At 38.8% G+C, this 27,877-nt stretch overlaps 1 protein-coding gene across 1 annotated transcript; it reads right to left on the bottom strand.

Annotated features, from left to right (window-relative positions):
• Positions 1-109: 109 nt before the first annotated feature.
• On the bottom strand, positions 110-27,356 carry LOC119799153 (neuroepithelial cell-transforming gene 1 protein-like). The gene is made up of 12 exons (XM_038308946.1): positions 27,068-27,356; positions 24,205-24,271; positions 23,620-23,679; positions 14,718-14,825; positions 14,474-14,641; positions 14,332-14,394; positions 14,154-14,250; positions 13,993-14,069; positions 13,651-13,908; positions 9,268-9,438; positions 9,005-9,191; positions 110-902 (listed from the first exon to the last, which is right to left on the bottom strand). The coding sequence occupies exons 1-12, from the start codon at positions 27,211-27,213 to the stop codon at positions 580-582; spliced, it is 1,725 nt and encodes a 574-aa protein (XP_038164874.1). The 5' UTR covers positions 27,214-27,356; the 3' UTR covers positions 110-579.
• Between the last annotated feature and the right edge of the window lie 521 nt (positions 27,357-27,877).

Below are 27,877 nucleotides of genomic sequence, written 5' to 3'. Positions count from 1 at the left end.
ATCTAAAAAACAACCTCAGTAGTAGGAAGTGGCTTGAAAGGGTCGAAGTACAACTGAATAATGAACGCGTTGCAGTGCAAACAACTCAGAGCCAATAAAACGCAGGACGAACAGTAACAAGCAGAAAGATTTTACTTATTTTTGTCACAGATTTTCACAGATTCCTAATATGTACACATCTCATTCTGTTTTCCAAGAAACGTTCACCTTATTATTGTATGCAGATAGTCACACCTTGCAGAAAAGCTAATGTTTTCAGCTTGTAGCTTCCTGTGAACAGCTCAGATGTTATCTTGGCTTCCCTTTATTTTAGAGCGATTCACTTAGCGGGCAGCTTTACACATGATAACAGAGTTTAAATACATAAAACACAGAGTCAAACCGGTAAACAGTGGTATAACACTAACACAGGCATTTGGCAAAGATTGATTTTTCATTTTTTGTTTTTGTAAACTTAATACATGTTTTTAAATTTGGATAAAAAAAACAAACACATTTTGGACGGGGGTGTTCAGTGCAGCTAAAAAGACAAGCATAAGAAGAGACGCAGACTAGACTGACAGGAAACATTTGATTTGTCTAAACTCCAGTTTCCTTCCTCTTTTGTGATCCCTGTAACTTCTGCTCCAGTCTGCCTTTGGAGAGCGTCTGGCGCCTGAGCTTAGGGGCGGCTGCTGGTGGACTGTTCTCGTCTGTCTCTTCCTTACAGATCTTTCCTGGGGAGATTGAAGATGGGAGGTTGGACCCCTCCTGCTGGACCCTAGCTGGAGCCCCCTGCTGTTGGGTGATTGCAGTGCGCAGGCAGTTGAGCCACTGCTGCTTGTGGTAAACGTCACCGACTTGCAGGGTGTGGGTCTGGCCGTGGGACGGATCCACGGAGCTCACGCGGAAAATATTCTTTGCTACAGAGACACAGGAATTTAAGAGAGGAAAAATACTTAACAAGTAAAAAAAATAATAATAATCTAAGTTATTACAAAAAATAACAAGCAAAATAATCATAAAAACCTAAATTCATCAGCATGCTAGAAAACAAGCCACAGATTAACAGCTAGAAACCAACAAACACATTTTTTTGTCTGTTCAATCCGATCTTTAAATGAATGATTCATTTATTTCTTCATCAACTGTAAGCAGAGACATGATTAAGCAGAGCCAGTCTTCTTCCTGCACTTTTACAGCTGCCTCTGCTGTCATAAAAGCTGACATAAATGATGTTACCAAGAAAAAGGCTCATAAACTCTTCGTCTGCAACCGACTGAGGATAAGATTAAAAGGCCAATGGTCGGATTGCAAAAATGCATTCACAGCCTTTGATCCACGTGTTTAAATACATAATATTGGGAATCGTATGTGATAAAACAACATTTAATAAAGCACAATTTTAATTTGGTAGAGAAATAGAAGGAAAACACTTTAAGGTCACTAGGTCACTAATATAAAGTGCCACAATTAAATAAATAAATACAGCGATAAACAATTACCGTATTTTCACGACTATAAGGCGCACTTAAACGTCTTTTTTTCCCCTCAAAATGTGCGGTGCGCCTTATGTGTGTTGTAACTGCGACTTTTGAGACCACCTCATTGAGGAGATGATGAAAGAGTGGCTGAATGTAAGGAGACCAGGTGTTTTTTTTCCACTCCTCACCATCGCTGTTAATATGTGACTCCATGCGTGCCCATCTCACAGCTGATGTGAAAAACATGGGGAAACAAATTAACCCTGTTCCTGCTGTTCAACCGCTCGACATCGGTGTGAACCGGACCCAGCAGGTGCAGCAGAAGCAGCGAGTTTACATGCAAAGTCAATGGTTGACGCGCGTATAGGTGCAGCAAAAGGTCCCGCAGCGCGTTTTGAGCAGCAGGAGCGTTTAAGCATCTGCCAACGCGCTGCTGCTGCTCGAGATGGAAAAATTTAAGTTTTGCTGCTGGACGCGCCGCATCAACCAATCAGAGAAGCTGATCTGGGAGCTGACAGCGAGACAGACACAGCGCTCTGATGACATATGATATTAACGCAAATGAAAAGGGCTGGATTGATGAGGAGACGATGAAAGCGTAGCTGAGGCAGGTGTATGTGAGGAGAACAGGTGTTTTTCTCCACGCATCACCATCGCTGCGTGCCCGTCTCACAGCTGATGAGAAAAACATGGTGAAACAAATAAACGCTGTGCTCGCCGTTATCCCGGGGGTCTGACAAAGGAACTTCAACCGCTCGACATCGGTGTGAACCGGCCGTTCAAAGTAAGGCTGCGAGCGGCGTGGGAGCGATGGATGACAGACGGAGACCACAGTTTCAGGATAAGTGGAAGGCAGCGCCGGGCAGGTTACGCCACAGTTTGCGGATGGATTGTAGATGCTTGGACTAACGTGTCTGCTGGCTCTGTTGTTCAAGCTTTCGCAAAAGCCGGCATTATTTCTGAGGAGCCGCGCTGCACGGAAAGTGACTGACAGCGAAGAAGGGGAAATTGGCATGTCTGATTTAGCGCAGCTGTTTAATTCAGAAACAGAGGATGATGACTTTGATGGGTTCGATTAATACTTTGTAATAAATACATGAATAAAGCACAATCATACTCAGTTTTGCTCCCGCTCTATTTTTCTACCTGAAAACTTAATTCAACAGCAGCCTCTGGGCGGGTCTCCTCCTCTTCACCGCGGTGGCTGGCAGGTGTTTTTTCATCTAAATAATCTAAATCTTGCAGCTATATTTGCTGTGATCAGTGGGAATAAAGTAGTTTTAATATGTTTTTAAGTGAGAAAGTCCACCTGAAAACTTCATAATTGCAGTCAGTTCATCCAGATTATCTATTTCTGTCGCAGGCGCTCAGACCCCCACATACCAGCGGTGCACCGACAGCAGAAATCCCTTCAACAGCAGCCTCTAGGCTGGGTAGCCTCCAGGTTCACCGCGGCTGCTGGCAGGAGTTTTTCATCTAAATAATTTTAACTGCAGGCACCAGGATACCGGTAATAAAAGCGAACATATTCCGTCGGCAGGTTTCAGGATTTTCAGTTAATTTAGGAGTGATCACAGCGCTTTGTCATCTGCGATGTGTCTGTCTCACGGCCAGCACCCAGGTTTGATTAATACTTTGTAATAAATACATGAATAAAGCACAGTCATACTCAGTTTTGCCCCTGCTGTATTTTTAAATACGCAGTAGAGGTATTTAAAGGTAGTAGAGGACATGTACCTGTATATAAAAAACGCGCCCTATAGTCCGGTGCGCCTTATGTGTGTGTTAAATACAGAAATGGGACACATAACTGAGACTGCGCCTTTTAGTACGGTGCGCCTTATGGTCGTGAAAATACGGTAATTAAATGTGTAATTCATTAAATAAATAAGGAATTAAATATATAAATGTGTCATTAATTTAATAAAATACGTCTTCATTTTATTAAAAAAAAAATATATAATTATTTCAGTGTGCATTTAATAATTTCATGGTCCTGTGTCGCAGTGCATCGAAACCATTAAAAGAATCTGTCAAACTCACCCATCAAAGTTAGGGGGCGGTTATCTAACACCTGATTGGTCATCCTGCACATTAAGGCGAAGCAAATCGATTACAGAGACTCGATTCGCGTTAACCCCGCCCCCTAACTTTGACTTAACGTATAATCCTACAGGAGGAAGTATGCTAGCTTTTCTTATTTTGTGATATTATTAGTAGGGCTGGATAAAAAAATTGATTTAATCGATTTTTGAACCGATTCCTTTACATTTTTGCAAAATGGATCTTTAGGGAATGAGATTGATTAGTTTTATAGTGACGTGCGTGACGTTCACATTCAAATGAGCAGTAAAGATGCTCTCAAGATGACTTCAAGCCAGATAGCTGCAAATATAGCCAATAAGTTGATTGAAGACATTAATAAATGGGGGCTGACCAGAAAACACCCTGTAACTGTTACAGACAACGCTGCAAATATAGTTTGTGCAGGGAAGATAATGCAGCTCATGCATGTCTGCCGTGTCCCCGCTGTGTCACGTCTGCTCGCTCAAGGGACGCTTCACTTTTTCACTTTTCACAAACAAGTTTGCACTTTTGAGACAGTTTTGTTCACATCTCAAGTTAAACTGTCCGATTCACAAGTTTGCACTTTGTGTTTAATATGACCGGAAAAAAATAAAATAGACGAGCATTTTGAAACACAGTTGAACCACTTTCATAATTGTAAAAACAGATCGAATCGAAATTAATCGATTTAGAACTGAATGAATCAAAATCGAATCGATTCAGGACTTTGGTGAAAATACCCAGCCCTAATTATTAGAGCTGAAAGCAATTAACCATGATTAATCGATCATTTAAATAATCGTTAACATTTAGAAATAGATTAATCGTTAACTGGAGGGCAGAGACTCTACAACATGCCTTTAGCTGACAGAGCGACTCACTTAGAGCAGCAATTATATAAAAATTGTTAAAACACATATAAACATTTTGCATTAAAGATAAAAAAAATTGTTTTTGTCAGTCAATATGCTTTATCCGGAACTCCCCAAGTAGTTTCACCTGGTTTAATTTCATAAAAAAAAAAAAACGTTTGTTATCTGAATATTAATCGATTCATCACAAAAATAATCAACAGATTAATCGATTTGCAAAATGATAATTAGTTGCAGCCCCAGAAATTATTATGTTGTACTTCATAGTAACTCCGATCAACAACTAAAGTAAAATAATAATTAAAAAAAAGCTCTCAGTGGCAAATGCATCACAGACACATAAATGGTCCAAACTAATTATCAAACTAGTGTTTTAATCACAGACAAGAGAAAGGAGGAGAAAAAAAAGGAAAAATGCTCCATGTACCAAAAACAAAAGCAGGACAACTTCCCCTAATGGTGTGGCGTTCTCATTTCCTTAAAGAGCAAAAGTTTTTTTTGCTCCTGTCTTGTTTCTTTTGTTTTTCTGTTCCCTTTTTCCCCTTCAGTGCATCATTCATGCGTCTGTAGAACTAACAGACCTTTGCTTTTATACATGACTACATAGAGTTGCACAATGTCTTAAGCCACATCCGTCAGCACATTATCAGTGATGCTCATTGCAAATTAACGCTTAGATGTAATGTTTGATCGGTTATTGTCAGCTGTTAGGTAATTCACTTTCTTTGGTGAACCTCTATTGGTATTTAAGTTCCACAGCTGAAGCGTGTTTTTGCACCTCAGATAGTAAATGCCAGGAATATTTGGACTATTCATAATATCTGCAAGGGTTTTGCAGCATACGTTTTTGACATTGGGGGGTCTAAATACAGGTGCTGGTCATAAAATTAGAATATCATGAAAAAGTAGATTGATTTCAGTAATTCCATTTAAAAAGTGAAACTTGTATATTATATTCATACATTACATACAAACTCATATATTTCAGATGTTTATTTTGTTTAATTTTGATGATTACAAATGACAACAAATGAAAATCTCAAATTCATCATATCAGAAAATTAGAATATTGTGAAAAGGTTCAAAATTGATGGCCCCTGGTGCCACACTCTAATCAGCTAATTAACTCAAACCACCTGCAAAAGCCTTTAAATGGTCTTTCAGTCTAGTTCTATAGGCTACACAATCATGGGGAAGACTGCTGACTTGACAGTTGTCCAAAAGACGACCATCGACACCTTGCACAAGGAGGGCAAGACACAAAAGGTCATCGCTAAAGAGGCTGGCTGTTCACAGAGCTCAGTGTCCAAGCACATTAATAGAGAGGCGAAGGGAAGGAAAAGATGTGGTCGAAAAAAGTGTACAAGCAAGAGAGATAACCGCACCCTGGAGAGGATTGTGAAACAAAACCCATTCAAAAATGTGGGGGAGATTCACAAAGAGTGGACTGCAGCTGGAGTGAGTGCTTCAAGAACCACCACACACAGACGTATGAAAGACATGGGTTTCTGCTGTCGCATTCCTTGTGTCAAGCCACTCTTGAACCACAGACAGCGTCAGAAGCGTCTTGCCTGGGCTAAAGAGAAACAGGACTGGACTGCTGGTGAGTGGTCCAAAGTCATGTTCTCTGATGAAAGTAAATTTTGCATTTCCTTTGGAAATCAAGGTCCCAGAGTCTGGAGGAAAAGAAGAGAGGCACTTCATCCACGTTGCTTGAAGTCCAGTGTAAAGTTTCCACAGTCAGTGATGGTTTGGGGTGCCATGTCATCTGCTGGTGTTGGTCCATTGTGTTTTCTGAGGTCCAGGGTCAACGCAGCCACATACCAGGAAGTTTTAGAGCACTTCATGCTTCCTGCAGCTGACCAACTTTTTGGAGATGCAGATTTCATTTTCCAACAGGACTTGGCACCTGCACACAGTGCCAAAGCTACCAGTACCTGGTTGAAGGACCATGGTATCCCTGTTCTTAATTGGCCAGCAAACTCTCCTGACCTTAACCCCATAGAAAATCTATGGGGTATTGTGAAGAAGAAGATGCAATACACCAGACCCAACAATTCAGAAGAGCTAAAAGCCACTATTAGAGCAACCTGGGCTATCATAACACCTGAGCAGTGCCACAGACTGATCGACTCCATGCCACGCCGCATTGCTGCAGTAATACAGGCCAAAGGAGGCCCAACTAAATACTGAGTGCTGTACATGCTCATACTTTTCATGTTCATACTTTTCAGTTGGCCAACATTTCTATAAATCCTTTGTTTTTATTGGTCTTCAGTAATATTCTAATTTTCTGATATGATGAATTTGAGATTTTCATTTGTTGTCATTTGTAATCATCAAAATTAAACAAAATAAACATCTGAAATATATGAGTTTGTATGTAATGTATGAATATAATATACAAGTTTCACTTTTTAAATGGAATTACTGAAATCAATCTACTTTTTCATGATATTCTAATTTTATGACCAGCACCTGTAGTGTTGATTAACCAGGTTTGAATTCTTTGGCATCCTGAAATGCTTAAAGCCACATTTATTATTTAAGATGGCTTTCACATTTTATACACATAGAATTTCCTGAGTTGTACAGTATGATGAATACCGTACATATAATGATGACATCCGAGTGTGTCAACATCCGCTTTTGTCTTGGGTTACATCAGGTCAGACCGCAAAGCAAGCATTTTAAGGGATTTTCTTCATAAATTCAGCTCTCCGATCACAGCTCTAACACCTGGACTGAAAGGTTAATTCAGGTCTTAAAGGTATAATGGAGAATTTTCGCATATTTCTGAAAAGACCCGCACTCTCCATTTAAAAAAACATAAAAATGCACACGCACAATTTCCCCGCTAAGAGGGAAACGCGTGCAAGAGCATGCATGAGCCCATTTCTCTTCGTGCACGCTACGTTTAAAAGTTGCTGTTTGCATCACTCATACAAGCGTACTTTCATAGAAAAGATTTGTAATGTTTTCACTATGTCAGACTCACCAGCAGTAAGCAAAAATGGGGAAAGTAACGTAAACATATCACGAGAATGATTAATGATTAGGAGGGCCACTTATTTTGGTGATCCACCCGGATAAATAACATCCTCCACTATAGCTTTAAGCAAAGGTGAAATATAAGTACATAAATGAAATGACTGTGAGCAGTTTACATGCATTGTTGGATTTAAATGCTGGAGCAAAGAGATCAATGTGTTTATATTGGAGGATTAAGATACAGTCCAATATAATCCAGCAATGGCCAATATTTGATTAATTTAAGTCATTATATCGGATTGGTACCAAGCTAAAAATCTATACAACAGCAAGGACAAAGTGATTTGTCCATAACAAATGTAATTGCTGCATTAATTCTATATATATATATATATATATATTAGGGATGGGACGATTTATGAAAACCGTCAGAATCGTTCGGTTCGACTGTCTCGGTTCGGTTCGCGTGTGTTTCGTTCGGTTCATGCGCTGCTCCTTTTTCTCATAGAGGAAACGATTACACTCCAGAGCAGAAGGTGGCGGTACTGCGACCAAAGCCAAACACCAGTAGTAAACAAGAAGAAGAAGAAGCGAAGCAGCGTAGCCGGGTTATAGCAGGGGGAAAAAATCAGTTGTTGTGGAGAATTGTGTCGGACTGGCGAGTGGGAAAGAACAGGAGTTGGAAGACGCGCCAGCAGCACTTTATAGGTCTGCTGTATGGGACCACTTTGCATTTAGAGTGACCTACGATGACGGCGAAAAGAAAGTTGTGGATAAAAGTGCAACAGTGTGCAAGCATTGTGCAACACGTTTTGTTTATGCTAACAGCAACATGTCATGCTAACCCCGAAATCCCTCATACTCCGTCAGCAACCCCCGCTCCGCCCCGCTGCGCTCCAGACCGGCTGCTCAAAGCAAAGCCTACAGCCTCCACTGTGGCTTCGTCTGCTCCCCTCTGAGTCCCTTGGAGATGTTAGAGAGATGCGCCAGATGATTAAATTCAAAGCAGCAAAACATACGGAAATGATCCAGAGTTTCTGCGGATCATTTAAAATAATTACAATCCATTATTTTTTGGGGGATTTTTTCATTAATTTCATAAATTTTTATGGGATTTCGGTGTAACAATCAACATGTATCGAACCGAAAACCGTGACCAGAAACCGTGAATCGAACCGAACCGTGGATTTTGTGAATCGTTCCACCCCTAATATATATATATATATATATATATATATATATATATATATATATATATATATATATATATATATATATATATATATATATATATATATATATTTTTTATTTTTTTTTTTATTTTATTGTATTATTTTTGTTTAGAGGCTTAATTTAGGAAAAATCTTCCAGAGGTCATGATGACGTCTCAGATTATTTGTAAAAAAAAAAAATCCCATTTCAAAGGAACTAAAACAAATTTAAAGCTCCACTTTTCTCATATTTACACACAGAAGGTGTCGATTAAATTTGCTTTGTATCAGATTCAACTTTCTCTAGTTTATGATAGCCAGCACAAGGTGAGCAGTTGGTAGACTAGTAATAATTTAACACTAAAAATGCTAATGTAAACAGTTAAAAGATCCGACTAACCTTTCTCTCCATTTGTGAACGCCCCTCTAAATGAGCCGCCTAAGCGGACCTCTCCATCCTGGAGGTCCTCCAGGACCAGGTCTCTTACTGGGATGGGCTGCCGATACACCTGGAAGCAGCTCCTGTCGTTACGAGTCACCGGTCGGGTCAGAACCAGCAGGTCAGAGAAGAGGAAGACGTGTAGCCTCTGAAACATCATTTTATGAGAGAAATAAGTCTACATCCTAAAGATTACGGAGGAAATGAGAAGCTCTTGTTCTCACCGATCCGCTCTTGGTCCGAAGCTCGCCGTGACAGAGGAGGGTCCTACACTCATCTATGAGGGGGTCCCGCTGCTTTTCATCCAGGAACTCCAGCTTGTCTATGTAATACTGACACTCCGACTCCCCCTTTCTCACGTTGATATCAGACAAAATGTCCTGGATTATTGTAATCTGGGTGACAAAAGGAAGAATTATGTGCAGCAGCGCCAACAAGTAAAACATCACACAGCTCAGAAATACATTAACTATCACTGTGAATCTCATATTAATTTTAGAGCTTTTACTTTATTAATCAAAGCAGTTTCTTTATATTCTGGAATGAAAACACAACTACAATTAACATGTAGAGAAGAACTGGTTGCAGATAAAAGCGTGGAAATTACTGTTGGTACGACTCATTAAATGAAAGAAAAAGCCACAAAGGTAACAGAAATATCTTGAATATATAAAAAAAGTAATAATAAATAAATAAAATAAAGTCAGAAACTGCTTTTCAAAGATTCTTCAACAGAATGATTAAATAATAAACCAACGAAACAAGCGTGGACATAAAATGATGGTACTTATATAAAGCACAGAAAATAAAGGGACCAAATGGACATGTTAAATCAAGGTTTGTTTTTTACCAATTAGCATCACAGCTATCTACAGATTTGTAACGAGTTAGCTTCTATAAAGAGCTACAGGTAGTCACTGCGCTGTTTGGTGACATGGTGTGTACCACACTCAACATGGACCAGAGAAATCAGAGTTATCTCATAAGTTTAGAGAGAATATTATAGAAATGTTTAAGGTAAAGACCAACAAGATCATCTCCAAGAGGCTTGATGTTCATAGTTGGACACATGGATAACGTTTTTATATCAGAAACGAGGGGAACACAAGTATTTTTAAACAGGGTTCCTACAGCATAAGGCAAGTTAAATTCAAGACTTTTTAAGACTTTTTAATGCCACTTGAAATAAAAATTTAAGACCAAATTCACAAGAAACAAGAAAAACCTGCTTGCATCAACTTAACCCAAAGGTTTATTTTAACATAAACCACTGCACTAATGTTTCAAATGTTGAAAAGCTTCCCATTCAGGAAGAAAGCTAAAAACACACAAATGACAGATATATTTGAACAATTATTTAACTGAATTCACAAATTTTGTTTTAGCAGGGAACAAAACAAATCAGTTTTAAAGCCACAACATAACCAGTGCTAAGTCTTTTGCAGCTATTTTTCTTTGTATGGTTTTCTTAGTATGTTTGATTTGGTGATAAGTGGAGGCGTTGCAGAGACAAGGGTGGAACAAAACTGAGAAATACCATCTGTTTCTCGGTAACTCCATTTTGACGCTTTGTGTTTCGTGTTTCGCATTTCGCATGCGACTCCACTGCCTTAATTCTCATCGTTCCGAGCTTGAATCGCTTCTTGCACAAAATCCACTGAGCCTCATGTATGTTCCCTGGTTTTATCCATGGAGAAAACTCTTGGCTGGAGACAATTTTGGTTACATTTACACTTGCTCATATTTTCCAGACAAAAAAGTCAATGGCGCATCTCCCAAATTTCCCGGCCGCAACAACGCTTTTATTGGTTCCGCTATCGGGACGGAACCAATAATGGCGAGCTGTTGTTTTTTTTTAATATATATATTTAAAAAAAAGGTCAATTTTAAAGGAATAGTACACCCAAAACATGATTAGCCTTCATTTTCTACTCACCCCCATGCTGAACAACACTCTGGAGTACTTTTTGATATCTCAAATGCATCTGGAGATCTGGGAGGCTTCTTGCTGTCTGCTGACATTCAAATAATGGAGGTCTACGGTGCCCGAGACAGAAAGGTCCATAAAAGTCCACAAAAAAAGTGTAAATATTCCTCCATACTGCTCGTCCAATGTATTCCAAGTGTCCTGAGTGGGTAGCATCCAGAATTTACTCGAAACGAAGTCATTTAGAATGTTTTTAGAGCATAAACAGTAGTGTATAGGATTTCCTGAAAGCACGCGCCGGCGCGTTCATGACGCTACGGAAACCGCGGCAGACCAAACCAGATGAAAGTGCGCATTCAGCTCGGCAAAGAACTCATGCTCTTCCTCAACACTGAAGTCCTCAGACATTTTTCTTTTGTTGTTTCTTTCTTTGCACAGGTAAACAGCACATTTCTTCTTCTACGCTTGCATTATTGGCAGAGCAGACGCTGAATGCGCACTTTCATCTGGTTTGGTCTGCAGGCTTCCGTAGCGTCGTGAACGCGCAGGAGCGCGCTTTCAGGAAATCCTATACACTACTGTACTAGAAAATGAAGGCTAATCATGTTTTGGGTGTACTATTCCTTTAATGTTTTATTTAGATTACAAAAATAAATCGTAATAAAAATAATCCTATTTATGATGTTTTAAAAATTAAGACCTATGAAAGACAGATTTAAGACATTTTAATACCAATTAAGGCCTTAGTTTTATTTTGAAGAATTCAATGCCTTTTAAGACTTTTTAAGGACCTGCGGGAACCCTGTTAATATAACTAACTTCAGTGTGTTTTATCATCCAATCACAGCCATGATTCAGTGGCGCATCAGATGTTTGTAAAGTGAGCTTCACAGAAGTGACAGCGGTGATAACCAATCACACAAGAAAAGACGGAGGGCCAATCAGGAGCTTGTTGGTGGTCTAAACTCAGGAAAGCAGGCTTCAGCTTATGCTCTGGTTTTCTGCTTGGTCCTTGTGCTCAAATTCAATTCAATTCAATTCAGTTTATTTATATAGCGCCAAATTCACAACACATGTCATCTCAAGGCACTTTACAGTTCAACCAGACCATACAGTCAAATCAAAGATCTGTGTACTGTAGCCTAACATTGTTTTTGGACGGTAAAATATGCAGGGGACCAAAATGGGCGTTTGAAATATTTTGCTCCCACAAAAATTACATCCATAGTTGGACATATTCAAACCCACAGTTTTTATTTAATGAAAAATGCAAACCTACCATTTTGTCCACGCGTGTATTTGAGATTAATTTGGATTTTCTGTTAATTCATATATATGTAAATACATTTAATATCGAAACAAATCCCTCTTTGTTTTTACAGAAATGCCATCTATTATATGGGACCAACAACAAGGGCGTTTCTCAATATGCATTCTTGAGCGTTCTCGTGTGCTTGTGTACTCGTGACACGTCATCAGCCTCAGCCCGAGTACCGTTCCAATTCTCGAGAACGCCAGATCGAGAACGCATCAAATCCCCGGATGTTGTTCTCACCCCGCCCTCTTTATCGAGCATGCATCAGAGCAGACTTGTGCGTTCTTCAGACTGACCGCTTCCCCAGAATGCCCCGCGGCCGCAGCTTGATTCGAGACAGCGCTCACAGTGTTAAGTTAAACATTCCCTTTTCTGCTGCTGTTGTTCTTTAAAAGTACGTTTTGAAATCGTTTGAGGCGATAACATTATACATTTAAGCCTCCCTGTGTGGTCTGTTTACAGAGTTAGTAAATAAAAAAAAAAAAGTCAGACGTTGAGCGAACCAGAGTGACCAGCAGACCTCCGAGGGTAACCGCAGCCAGGGCTAAATTTACCCCGTCTGTAGTGCACTTCTCTCGGTCTAGTTATGTGTGAACTACCGCTCGTTCTGATGGCGGTTTTTTGCAGTTCGGTAATTTTTTTAAATGTTTTTTAAGCTTGAGAAATTAAAAATATTGTTTTCAAAATGTTTTGTGTAGGGAATAAATAGTTTTGACTGTTAAAGAAATGCTAAAGAACGTTGCATGTGATGACGTCACGAGTACGCTTCTGTTCCAATACACATACGTGCTTTGCGTGCTCGCGTTCTCGTCAAGTCCGATCTTCCTGCGTTCTCACCAAGAACGGACTTGACGAGAATGCGAGTACGTACTCGCGTTCTCGTGAATTGAGAAACGGCCCAAGCTTCAGGAATCATTTGACAAATCTTCTGGTCAGTTTGTAGATTTTATCCTAACAACTGCTTTTATTCCCTGTATACTTGTTTTCTTTTTATGGGAAAGAAGTGTTACCCTGCTTCTGTAACTCGTTATGTTGTTTGAAAACCAAATATGTGTCTAAGATTATATAAAATAGCAGTTATGTTTAGTGTAATATGAATAAATAATTAGATTCTTGACATGGAGAAACATTTATGAGCAAATCAGACCCTCAGCATCATGCTATCACCACCATGTTTGACAACGTCCTCTTCATTTTTTACTAAAAGTAAAGCCAGTATGTTAAGGTAAAGGCCTTAACATACTGTCTGCACAAATCAAATAACGATTTGATTACCTAACTAGTTGAAGACTATTATAGTAATTGTTTAAAGTTTACTGCAAACCACAAATTGACATCAAATCGTAGTAAACAAAGAAAACGTACGGCTCTCTCCAGACTGGCGACATCTGGGTGATCAGGAGGAGTGTGTCTGAGGATCTCCCTCAACAGCAGAGGGTACTTCACCAGACGTGAACGTGGGATGTCCAGGAAGCTCCACAGATCCAACTTCCTGCTGAAAGGCGACTCCAGACAGCGCTGCAGGAAGTCCTGCACCCGCTTGTCCTGTTTTTTCTGATCCAGCAGAGCTTTGGCTGCGAGCTGGTTGCTGCAGTAGTTTTTATAAGCATTCAGGCCAGGCAGCTGAACACAGACAAAGGGACATTTAGTTTCAATTCACTGAAATGTCATATATCTTACATTAAGTTTTCCTTTTTGCATGCATACCCAGTCTATTACTATCTGTCCAATCTGAGCTACCGTTCCATCAGGGCCGGTTCCTTCTGTGAGCTTCATGAGTAAGTCTGCAGATAAAAGAAAGATCATCAGCAAGAACTGCGAGAAACAAGCAGGACTTTAAAAGAAAAGGCTGATTAGCTGCAGCTTACACTCATGGAGGGGAATGTATGCGTCCAGATCACCAAAAATGTGGGCCAGTTCCTCCTGGGTCATGATGGAGAGCTTGAGCATTGGATCATGGTATGCCTGAATGCAGGAAACACCATTTGGGATTTTAAAAACTAATCGTTTAACTTCTCTGTCTGAATTTACGGGAAGTTTCCAAACCTTTCGTGCGAGTTGCAGGTCCTCGATGAGGTCCTGCTCACCCCGGAAAAGCTCATGAATTGCCTGCAGGATAAACATCAGTCACATATTACTCCTCCTCTGCGGTTCTGTTCTTGGTTCTCCTCATATCAAGTCACACTACCTCTTGTCTTTTGATTTCCTTAGCAGAGAAAGCCCTCTTCTGGTGGACATCCAGCGTCTCTGACCACAGAGTGCTGTTCCTGCGTTTGGTGGGGGTCGGACCTGAGGCCTTGCTGGCGGCTTTGAGAGTCGTTCCGGGTGACTTCCCATCCCCACGTACAGACATTGACTGAGGAAACGTGTCTGGGAGTGTCTAGATTATGTCTGATGTTTTAAGGTAAACTTGAGAATGGGTCAATGCTTACCTGAATGGACTGGCCAAAGCGCCGCACAGCGCCGTTTTTGGATGGGGACATCAGGTTGACGAGGGATGAAACTTTGGCCAGGGATCGCACTCTCTTATTATTGGGCTCCTGAAAAATGATTTCACCACTATAAGGTTTGTTTACTCATAATTAGATCATGTTAGGGCTGATGCTATTAAGATTTATAATTCCTCCAAAAATCTTAAGAAATGTTTTTATTCACAATATAAGGAAAAAAAATCTTTCTGGTTAAGCTTTGTTCACAGTTTTTAAATAATAATAAAACATTTTTTTCCAATAGTGGTTTCTTATCTAAACCTCCTGTATGACTCAGAAGCTTGTTAAATGTCCCTAAAACTGAGTAAGATAAGTTGGGAAAATGCATTTATAAGTCCATCGCCCCAGTTTAGTAGGTTCCACTTAGATTTACCAAATCTTCCCTTTCAGCGCCACCTACTGACTGTTGTTTGGTGTTGTCTATGGATTGAGTGAGTGAAAAAAAGGGCCATCTGATTTAAAAGTTTATTCAAACAAGAGCCTAAGTAAACTGGAACCAAAACACCTCCTCATGCTGGCCACGCTGCTGTAGAATAAGATTCTTTAATTAGTGGGCAGGAATTTTCATCATCCCTAGTATTAGTAGTAAACCTCACAGTTGAGGGACCAGGGCTGGGTGCTAAGTAACACTTAGATCAAATGTCTTTAAAATTATGTAACAGATTCCATCCATCCATCCATTTTCTTACACGCTCAATCCCAAGTGGGGTTGCGAGGGGTGCTGGTGCCTATCTCCAGCTTTCTACGGGCGAGAGGCGGAGTACAACCTGGACAAGTTGCCAGTCCATCGCAGGGCAACACATAGAGACAAACAACCATTCACACACACTCACACCTAAGGAGAATTTAGAGAAGCCAATCAACCTAAAAGTCATGTTTTTGGACTGTGGGAGGAAGCCGGAGTACCCGGAGAGAACCCAAGTATGCTCAGGGAGAACAAGCAAACTCCATGCAGAAAGACCCCGAGCCGGGAATAAAACCCGGAACCTTCTTGCTGCTGAATAGACTAGAAATCTATATTACCTCTTAATTTTTGATTAAAAATAAAAATAGCAGTGTCGCTGTTTTTCAGTGGGGTTAAATATGGAAGTAAATCTGTGTCGCTGGGATTTGAATTAGAAATGCTACTGAAATTTAAATGTTGTATGTTTGTACTTACTGATTCAGTGTTAAAATATATTCAGAACACATTTTTGACCTACACAAAAATTCAGTGTCATTATTTCTACAAAGTTGAAATTTTATTTATTTTCTCTTCAAGCTAAAAATTGGCATTACTATTTCAAAGTGATTATATTTTCAATACTTATTTTTCAGTTTAAGGAAGAGAAAAATAATGACAATGAATTTTTTTTAGGTCAAAAATGTGTTCTGAATATATTTTAACACTGAAACAGTAAATACAAACATACAGCATTTAAATTTCAGTAGCATTTCTAATTCAAATCCCAGCGACACAGATTTACTTCCATAGTTAAATAAAATAAATTCTGGTTAAAGATCTTTATCTGTCTTTTTACAGCTTGAGGCCAAAAAGCCGTGTTTAAATGAGCCTCCATAAATGAAGCCACTATTGAAGCATCCAACACATTGTTGGTTCACTCAGACATTAAAATCCATCAATGTGAAGGATTATAAACTAGGTGTTGATGTGGAAAGTCAAAGCTTAGCCACGTTATCTTATTATGAACCTGCATAATCCACAAAATAATCTTAATACTACAGGTGCTGGTCATAAAATTAGAATATCATGAAAAAGTAGATTGATTTCAGTAATTCCATTTAAAAAGTGAAACTTGTATATTATATTCATACATTACATACAAACTCATATATTTCAGATGTTTATTTTGTTTAATTTTGATGATTACAAATGACAACAAATGAAAATCTCAAATTCATCATATCAGAAAATTAGAATATTGTGAAAAGGTTCAAAATTGATGGCCCCTGGTGCCACACTCTAATCAGCTAATTAACTCAAACCACCTGCAAAAGCCTTTAAATGGTCTTTCAGTCTAGTTCTATAGGCTACACAATCATGGGGAAGACTGCTGACTTGACAGTTGTCCAAAAGACGACCATCGACACCTTGCACAAGGAGGGCAAGACACAAAAGGTCATCGCTAAAGAGGCTGGCTGTTCACAGAGCTCAGTGTCCAAGCACATTAATAGAGAGGCGAAGGGAAGGAAAAGATGTGGTCGAAAAAAGTGTACAAGCAAGAGAGATAACCGCACCCTGGAGAGGATTGTGAAACAAAACCCATTCAAAAATGTGGGGGAGATTCACAAAGAGTGGACTGCAGCTGGAGTGAGTGCTTCAAGAACCACCACACATAGACGTATGAAAGACATGGGTTTCTGCTGTCGCATTCCTTGTGTCAAGCCACTCTTGAACCACAGACAGCGTCAGAAGCGTCTTGCCTGGGCTAAAGAGAAACAGGACTGGACTGCTGGTGAGTGGTCCAAAGTCATGTTCTCTGATGAAAGTAAATTTTGCATTTCCTTTGGAAATCAAGGTCCCAGAGTCTGGAGGAAAAGAAGAGAGGCACTTCATCCACGTTGCTTGAAGTCCAGTGTAAAGTTTCCACAGTCAGTGATGGTTTGGGGTGCCATGTCATCTGCTGGTGTTGGTCCATTGTGTTTTCTGAGGTCCAGGGTCAACGCAGCCACATACCAGGAAGTTTTAGAGCACTTCATGCTTCCTGCAGCTGACCAACTTTTTGGAGATGCAGATTTCATTTTCCAACAGGACTTGGCACCTGCACACAGTGCCAAAGCTACCAGTACCTGGTTGAAGGACCATGGTATCCCTGTTCTTAATTGGCCAGCAAACTCTCCTGACCTTAACCCCATAGAAAATCTATGGGGTATTGTGAAGAAGAAGATGCAATACACCAGACCCAACAATTCAGAAGAGCTAAAAGCCACTATTAGAGCAACCTGGGCTATCATAACACCTGAGCAGTGCCACAGACTGATCGACTCCATGCCACTCCGCATTGCTGCAGTAATACAGGCCAAAGGAGGCCCAACTAAATACTGAGTGCTGTACATGCTCATACTTTTCATGTTCATACTTTTCAGTTGGCCAACATTTCTATAAATCCTTTGTTTTTATTGGTCTTCAGTAATATTCTAATTTTCTGATATGATGAATTTGAGATTTTCATTTGTTGTCATTTGTAATCATCAAAATTAAACAAAATAAACATCTGAAATATATGAGTTTGTATGTAATGTATGAATATAATATACAAGTTTCACTTTTTAAATGGAATTACTGAAATCAATCTACTTTTTCATGATATTCTAATTTTATGACCAGCACCTGTATATATTTTTTTAGTATGTTAGGATTTCTATATGTCCCTCAAACAAATTCATTTGAAGATTAGCAGGTTAAAGGAATAGTACACCCAAAACATGATTAGCCTTCATTTTCTACTCACCCCAATGCTGAACAACACTCTGGAGTACTTTTTTGGTATCTCAAATGCATCTGGAGATCTGGGAGGCTTCTTGCTGTCTGCTGACATTTAAATAATGGAGGTCTATGGTGCCCGAGACAGAAAGGTCCATAAAAGTCCACAAAAAACATTTAAATATTCCTCCATACTGCTCGTCCAATGTATTCCAAGTGTCCTGAGTGTGTAGCATCCAGAATTTACTCGAAACGAAGTCATTTAGAATGTTTTTAGAGCATAAACAGTAGTGTATAGGATTTCCTGAAAGCGCGCGCCCGCACGTTCACGACGTTACGGAAGCCGGCAGACCAACCAGATGAAAGTGACTTCATTTCGAAATGACTTCGTTTCGAGTAAATTCTGGATGCTACCCACTCAGGACACTTGGAATACATTGGACGAGCAGTATGGAGGAATATTGACACGTTTTTTGTGGACTTTTATGGACCTTTCTGCCTCGGACACCATAGACCTCCATTATTTGAATGTCAGCACACAGCAAGAAGCCTCCCAGATCTCCAGATGCATTTGAGATATCAAAAAAGTACTCCAGAGTGTTGTTCAGCATGGGGGTGAGTAGAAAATGAAGGCTAATCATGTTTTGGGTGTACTATTCCTTTAATTATGACTAGATCATTTTAGATCTAAGGCCTTTCTTTTTAGGTGCCATCATAACAGCCACTTAAAAGTCTTATAAATAGACCCAATTCATGTTTTCTATTAAAAAAAATTTTACATTTTAAAAAAATGTTCTGTCACATCCAGAATACAGTGATCCCTCGTTTATCGCGGGGGTTACGTTTCGAAAATGACCCGCGATAAGTGAAATCCGCGAAATAGAAAACTTTTTTTTTTTTTTTTTTTTTACAATTAGCAACTATTACATGTACAGTATACAAATACAGTGACTCACGTGTAGGCCGTTTCACTGCTCTTCAGACTGGGCCGCTGCATCCTGACTGCGCTCTGCAGTGTTCTCTTCTTCTGAAGCCCGCGGTGCAGGTGTGTTTGTTCGGGAGAAGAACATAGTGATAAGCGGCTGTTGTCGCTCTTTTTTCTTCTTTGCAAAAAGATCCTTGTACACCGACATGCCACCATCGATAACGTTGGAGAACTGTAATGAACGGCTCATCAAAGGGTCCCATTCCTCAGCTACTCGCTTAAGTTCAGTGGCCATTCGCACCATGGTTGCTAAGCGACCAACCGTTAGTCCTTCCTCCTCATCTCTCGTGTCCTCTTCTCCCTCTTCTCTTTCATCGTCGCTTTGTGGCTTTGTCATTTCTGCCAGCTCTTCATCGGTCAGCGGCTGTGCGTCTCCATCAATCAGGGCGTTTATGTCATCCGGACTCATGTCATTAAAGCCGTCTCCTCCAATCTGTTTAGCCAGATTCACAGCTGTTTCTACGGCAGAGTGGTGGACCTCGTCAAGCGAGCCTCCGGTTGCGTTTTGCACTGCCTCTGGCCATAGTTTTTTCCAGCAGGCCTTCAGAGTTTCCGTTTTCATTTCCTGAATGGCCCTCTGAATGTTTTGGAGACACGATGCGATGGTGTATCCACGCCAGTAGTCCTTCAGTGAGAAATCTTGATCCGAGTCCATAGCGTCAACAAGATGTTGCAGGGTGTTGCGCGTATAGAGAGCCTTGAAAGCACGGATGACTCCTTGGTCCATGGGCTGAATCAGGGATGTAGTGTTTGGAGGCAGAAATTCGATTTGCACACCATCATATGCCAAATCATTACCGTGACCTCCGGCGTTGTCAAGGAGCAGAAGCACTTTAAAGTCCAGTCCCTTTCCTCTCAAATAACACTTGACCTCCGGGATGAAACAGTTTTTGAACCAATCCAGATTGAGGGCTTTTGTCATCCAAGCCTTTGCATTGTACATCCAGTAAACAGGCAAATCATCCTTATTTTTGTTTTTCAGCGCCCTGGGATTTTTAGACCTGTAAATCAGCCCCGGTTTAATCATGAAACCTGCGGCATTTCCGCACATAGCCAGGGTCAAACGGTCTTTGTGAACTTTAAATCCTGGGGCTTTAGCTTCTTCCTGCATGATGAAGGTGCGGGAGGGCATTCGTTTCCAAAATAAGGCAGTCTCATCCATGTTAAAAACTTGTTCGGGCTTATATCCCCCCTCCTCAATGATCGCCTTGAATTTATTGTTCACGAAGGCTTCTGCCTCAGCGGTATCCGCAGACGCCATCTCACCGTGCAGACAAACATTTTTAAGTCCAAAGCGTTTCTTAAACTTTTCAAACCAGCCCTTGCTTGCATTAAATGCGCTTGGCACTTTGTCAGCAGCACTTGCTGAGGGCCCGGCATCCTCTCCCTCTTCCCCGTCACTGACAGCAAAGTTTTCATACAGCATTCTCGCTTTTGTGCAGATAACGTTTGTATCCAGGGTTATGTTTTTTTTCCTGCAGTCATTAATCCACAGAGCTAATGCCGTCTCCATCCGTACCATGGTCTTGTTGCGGACAGTTACAACCCTTTTTGCATTCGTATTAAAATTGACTGCTGCTGTTGTCCTTATGTTTTTTTCCTCCTTCTTTATGTAACGAACGGAAGATTCATTGATTCCGTAATGGCGAGCAACGGCTGCATAGCTTTTACCTTCCCTTAGCATGTCCAGAAGTTTAACTTTATCTGAGATAGGTAGCATCTTCCGCCGTTTGGTCCCATCCGCAGGTGCTTTTGTCGGTCCAGGCCGTTTCGTCGACATTATGGGTTTAGGAGATGTTTGAAATTACAAGATAATTTGGCCAACTTAATGTAAATTTGCCAAGCTGTTTTATGTACGTACACAACTGCACGAGACGACAAAATGATAGCACAATTCGTAGCATGTTTTGATACAAGAAGCGGGAGTGAGTTTTTAGCGAATCAGAATGCAGAGCACAATGCAAAAAAAAAAAAAAAATGCATTATGAAAATCCGCGAAATAGCGAATCCGCGAATAAGTGAACCGCGAAGTGGCGAGGGATCACTGTACATCTTTTTAAGATGCTTGCTTTTTTTAAAGTCGTTAAAGTAATTTATAATTTAATACTATTATTGTTCTGTTTATCTTAATTATTAATAATGTTTATGTTTTCTTTCTTTTTTTGTCTTCTTTGGTGTGTTTATTGTAAAGCACTTTGACCAACTCTGTTAAAAAATGTTTGACTTTATTCCATTAGCAAGACTGAGGTTTACAGGGCGGGAAAACCTGGATGGATTTGGATTTTTTTATGCAGGAAAACGATTCTGGAAGCAGGATTTGAACGACTCCATTTTCAGAAAAAGATTCAGATGGTGCGTTGGACCTATTTGTAACTGAAAGCAAAACGCAGGTCAGACCAAGTTTAGCAGTTCCTGTAGCACCATTAAACAGGAAAGACATGTTTGTTCCTTCCTGTTAGGACAATACTCATCTTGTCATGCACACTCTTCAAAAGTTTAAACACTTATCAACTTACATCCGTCTACAAATGGGGTTTGTGGAACCACCTAGAAGCTCTATCAAACATTTTTTGCAACAACGCTTCTATTTTCTTTCCTTCTATCTATTTTCCTTTCTTTCCACAGTATGATAATTATAAGGTAATGTTGCTGCTGTTTCTAAATTGGAAGTCTTCTCAAGTGGGTTTGAACCAAAAGCTTTTGACATGAAACATTTATATTTATCTCTTATTTTCCTCTGTACAGGATATCTTAAGCTATTTAACTATTAGTGCAATTCAATCATATATTTTTTTTGTGATTAAAGCATGCCTGTGAAATTTGCCAAAAATCAAATTTACCATTTTTATTGATAACCAAAATATATGTTATGAAAAATTTCAGGGTTATGTTGTTTTCATGGCCTTTAGTGCTTTCTAGCCCAGAGTAGATCATCAAGGGACTTTACTGTTGCATGGAAGAGTGCTTCTTATAGCGTGCGTGCATGGATCTGCAAGCTAGATGTGAATCTCTCTGCCCATCTTTATGATTCCTCTAGTAAACTGGCTTATTTTCTTCGATTTTCTATACAGCTGTACTTTTTAATCACATTTCTGCAACAAGGAAAAATGAATTGGTGCGGAACTAGAGTTAGATGGAAAACAAAAAACCCCTCTAGAAGTCACAAAAAACCAACACATTTTTCGGCAGTTTTCTTGTTTTAAACAAATTTGCATGGGAATATTTTAGGGCTGAAACAATTACTCGGATTAATCCTGATTAATCAATTATTGAAATCATCTTAATCTAATTAAGTGATCAATTAATCCTGAATTGGAGTAAAAATACTCTTAAACATGCTATTAGCTCCCAGGGCAACCCACTTAGAGCAGTAATTATACCAAAATTGTAAAAAAAAAAAAAAAAAAATTAAGATAAAAAAACATTCTTATTCATAAATATGCTCTATTCAGAACACCTAAAATGGAACATTTTAAGTTATACCTGGTTTAAATCCTGCTAAAAATCTTCTTTAAGGAATGTTTTGCTAACCAATTATTAAGTGATTAATCTAAAAATAAGCGACAGATTAATCAAGTAGTAAAATGATCATTAATTGCAGCCCTAGAATATTTGCTTTGTATTTGTAAAGAGTTTTTTTTTCCTCCTAAAAATAAGAGAAGCATTACTAGTAGAATCATTAGGAGGGATTTTGCACATAGCCTGAATATTTGGTTTGTTAAAACAATCAGCGGCACTTTAGTTTTTTTTTTTGGGCCCAAAAGACAGAGGCAAAAAAAATAAAAATAAAACTTTGATCAGTTTATATTTGTATGACAAACAAAAGCCAAAATCTCAGTAAATCCTGCCAAAGTCATTTTTGTTCACCATCATGTCTTTCTGTTGTTCACCCATCTGGTAGAATGGATTATCAAATCAGAAAGGAAGCTCTATATGTGATTGCTAATAAATGTTTTTTTTCAAAAAAATGCTTCCTTATGATTTTGAATCTTATGCTGTTATGCTTTTAGTTTAACATACTCAATAAATCTTTTAAGAAAGCCCTTCTATGTAACAGAATAATAATAATAAAAAGTTTTCAACTCTTGTTTCAAGTACTTCTACACTTGTTAGTACTTTTTTGGAAAGGTAACCTAGCAGATTTAAAGTAATAATTACTCTACTGACTTTCAACCTAAAGATATAGCTTAAAAAAGCACCAAAATATTGGTAAACAGCAATGTAATGTTGATGGTTTCCTCTTTATATTTTCCTGAGACACACTGGTTTTACAGTTCCACACTGCAGCAGGATAATCCCGAGCTCATACACAGGAGAACGCTCATCATTGTCTGTGTCGAGAATCTGAGTCATGCAGTGGGATTACGCTGTGCTGGAAGGAGTCATTCATCTGCTGCTCAGTCTATATGCAATAAGCACAGAGGACGTTCGCTCACCTTAAGGTCAAAGCTGGAAAGACTGACCGTGTCATCCTCCTTCTCTTTGCGCTTTCTTTTCTAAAACAGGAGGATAAAAGATTAAACCATTTATTTTCTGACACTCGCTCCAAACTTAACAGAAAGAAATCCAAAACCAACTTCAGTTATGTTGCAAAGTATCTATAAACTTGATGCAACAACAGACTTCAGGGTAGTTGTAGAATTTATGCCACACACAGATGCAAAATAGAGATTCTGACAAAAAACCCACCATATTTGAAAAAAAATCTGTAATGTATGCATGATTTCTCTTCTGATTTATAACCATGTGCCTCCTTGTTTCGGTCTAAACATGAAATCCAATAAATATACTCGTTGAGTGACAGAAATCCTTCTGTAAGGCATTGTGAATCCTTTCTAACAGCTCTAAATGCCATTTACAACTTTATTTCTATCATTAATTGCATTTAAGCTGCTGACTTTATGTTAGAAAACATTAGCAAAACTGATTTTAAAGATCAAATATTTTATTTTGAGGTTCAATTAGGATGAAAAATCATAAAATATATGATCAAAAGTGGCAGTGCTATCGGATGAACTCACTAGACTGAAGTCCCACGGTGTGCCTGGAGCGAGGAAAGTGAACGAGCTGCCTCTCTGCAGCGGCGGCCTGCAAGAAAACACGAAAATAATTTCAAACTGCAAAGAAGTAAAGATCAGCTGATCACGTTCAGCTCAACTGGCCCAATAAAGAGGGAGGGACACACACTATATTCAAACTCTCCCATTTTTTACTGCAGTAGAAATAAAGACGTTATTTTCTAGAAATGTTCCACTCAGATATGTTAAATCAGTCTGAAATATGGAGGATACTGTCAGGTGACTGGGTGATATAAACATTCAGCTCTTGACTGAACAGTGAAGCCATAGAGTGTCGGGATTCACAGAGGGGGGGGCATAAAGGCCAGCTGAACAAACGGACCCAGTCTTATGCTTGTGTTCATCACATGAGGACATTTTATGAAGATTCTCATTTGGCTTTTGTTTCAGCTGAGGAATCCAGTTTGACTTTTATAGATTTCTTTTTCTGTTTTATTTTATTGGTGTTTTTATCTGCTTATGTAACTTTCTCAATTCATTTTTCAAGGTTGATTTTTTTTTACTTTATAAGAAATTCTATTAAACAGCTATTAGTGTGCTAAAGGAAAAAATTATTTAGCACACTGCTCAAAGGTTTTAACAGTTACACATTGGAACGCCGCTGCATAAAATCTCTTATCTACTGCTCTGTTCTCATTTTTTAAAGAATTCAAAATGCAAATAGGGCATAATAATAATAAAGGTAAAAATAATGAATAAATAATAATGGTTCAGCTGCAGATGGGGTCAAACTGTTGATTGCTGCTGCTGCTGCTGCAAAAAAAAATTATTTGTTTTATTAACCCAATATTATTTACCGATACACTGATAAAGCTTTTCCTGGCTGATACAGACCTTCAATTTTCTTTTGATGATTCATATTTTGACTGATTCAAACTAGTTGGAGTTTTCTTTTATTCGGGGCCTGCATCACAAATACAACAATAACACAAAAGATACTAACTTATGTGCAACAAAGAGTTGCCTTCCTTTTATCAGAGGTGTCAAGTAACGAAGTACAAATACTTTGTTACTCTACTTAAGTACACTTTACTCCATTACTTATTTTTCTTCCTACTTCTGACTTCTACTCATTACATTTTCACACAAGTATCTGTACTTTATATTCCTTACATTTCTAAAACAAACGTTACTCGTTTCTAAATACTCGAAAAAATAAGCTTTCAATTCATATAGTGGCATCTGGCTGCTTTTTTTTAAGGTTACTTTATAGATTTATACTTTCAGTAGTTTTTGAATTACATTCTTTTTTACTTTCACTTGAGTAAAGAGGTCAAGTTGATACTGTGTGTTCAGGAGCAGTTTTTAAACTACAGTATCTATACTTCTACTTAGGTAACAAATGTGTTTACTTTTGACTGTCGATCACTAACAGATCATGAGAAAGTTGGTCAATCTCGAATAATTACAACTTTTATAAGTTTTACAAAAACAAGATCATTCAATTCCTTGTATGGACACTGAAATAAAATGAGCAGCTTTTATTTTTATTATCATAATTATTATTTTTTAACAGTGTCCTGTCTGGCGATGTGGCAATAAGAATAATTGTGTTGATGCCAAAAAGAGCCCAACAGGTTTTCACAAGTGGAGCAGTACGGCTATCGCTGTGGTGTTCCGCTTGATTTATGCATATAAATAGCTTTATTATAATTCATGCAGGGAGTTTTACAGATTTTATTGATACTGCAATGTAAGTAGAACAGGAAAGGAAAAGAAAAGGAGAAAAGATGAAAGAAAGAGGAGATAAAAGGGGGATAACGATTTTCTGATCAAAGAAGCATTTTATTTTTCAAAAAATCAGCCACCAAAGAAAATACCGTCTAGAGAGGATGTGCAGAACAGCTCATTTATCCTGGATTCGTAGAGGAGAAACCACAGGGATGTTCTCATTTTATTATTACTCTTCTTATTCATTTATCTTTATTTTGGTCCATTGAATATTTTTAAAAACTTAATTTCCATCACACTTTCCAAATGAAACATCCAGAGAAGCGCTGTCTCCTGTCATGATGAGTTAAATAAAATCTACAGCTTCCAAGAGGGTCTGAACTGTTTAGCTGTTTTGCCGATTGTAAGACTGATTGTAACTAATAACATAATTAATGAAGCTTTTTAATCCTTAGCCAATTACCAAATATTCATACAGTGTATATTATTGCATATGTTTCAATTGCACTGGTTCCTGTATCAGTGCCAGTAATAACTTATTAGTTCCCCATTGTTTATTTTACTTGAACTGCAGAGAATAATTAATGGGCAAAGTTTTAAAGTATATTTAAGATGCAAGTATTTTAGTAGGGCTCATTCAGCTTTACTTAAATTCTCTAAAAATCACCAGAATATAGAAAATAATGTATAAAGTAAGAAATATGTTCCACATAACTACAGACCAATTATTGTTACTCAGTATCATTTACTGTGCTATAAAAATTCCACATTTTGCCACTTTGTTTCAGTTAAATCCTCTGAAAACCTCCAACCTATAACTGCACCTATCCTCATCTAACCCTGACAGGGTTTCCTGTTCAAACTATTTCAAAATCTCACCCCAATGTTTGGTGAAAACAGTGCTTTGATACCCACTTGTATATTCAACAAAATACTCCTGGTTATTATATGGCAATTAAGTGGAATCTATGACGTACGAGGTGCACCTGAATGCACCATCTGCCAGTTAATACCAACCCGTCTCGTCTCGACGAGTTCGGGTTATTATATCTTAATAAACCGTATTTTTACCGACGCATCGTATTATAAGTTGTAAGTAGGTGGAGAACAGGTGGTTTATTCGGAAGCAGCTTACTTCTTGGAGTTGTTTCTCCGCAGTCTCGGCGGGGACGGCTCCGCGGCGCTGATGACACTGCAAATGGACGTCCTCGATGAAATCCTCCGTAGTTTCTTCCTGGGGTTTTCCGCCGTCACTCCGAAAACTTCCTCATTTTCCTCCATTTTGCTTGTCGATTCCTTTAAAAATATGCGGTACTAATATTTATTAATAACGTTATGGTAAAATAATGAGCCCAGATGTTTAAAAAAGTCCCTTTAGGTGTACAAAGAAAACAAGGAATCAATGACAACACTCAGAGAAGACGGCGGAAGTTTGAATATGGCGGACTATTGGAAAGGGACCAATGAGGAGCTTTGCTCCGCCCAACTCGCGCTAAGGGGGAGGAGCAAGCGTTGAACGGTACCAGGTGACATTGGCAAAAAAAATAATTCAAAATTCAACTATCTCTATATTTATATGTTTATATTTATGCTAACTTATACGAGATTAAATGAATAATGTCGATTTTCTTTTTGAATTTTAATGCTTAGATTCCTGGGAGAAAAAAAACAAAACAGACCTTTTCTATTTTTATCTATTTATTTTCTTTTGCAAGAAATCTTTTTCAGACACCTTAAGGATAAGTACTATATGTGTTGATGCAGAACAGAGAGCTATATCCAGTTTAACATCTTTTAGCTTCCCTATTGCAGATCTTCTTTATCTAATTCATATATTATTTTTACGTTTTCCTTTCATATTTACACTGTTCATAGTTTTTAAGAACATATAGTACAATTTATTATCTTGGTCAAGGATAAAGAGTGGAAATGCATGAATTAACTT

This window comes from Cyprinodon tularosa, unplaced genomic scaffold (genome assembly GCF_016077235.1).
Source record: "Cyprinodon tularosa strain WSP-4 unplaced genomic scaffold, ASM1607723v1 ctg65, whole genome shotgun sequence".
Lineage (NCBI taxonomy): Eukaryota > Metazoa > Chordata > Actinopteri > Cyprinodontiformes > Cyprinodontidae > Cyprinodon > Cyprinodon tularosa.
Note: the sequence above shows the minus strand (reverse complement) of the source record. Positions and strands in the feature narration are given on the sequence as shown.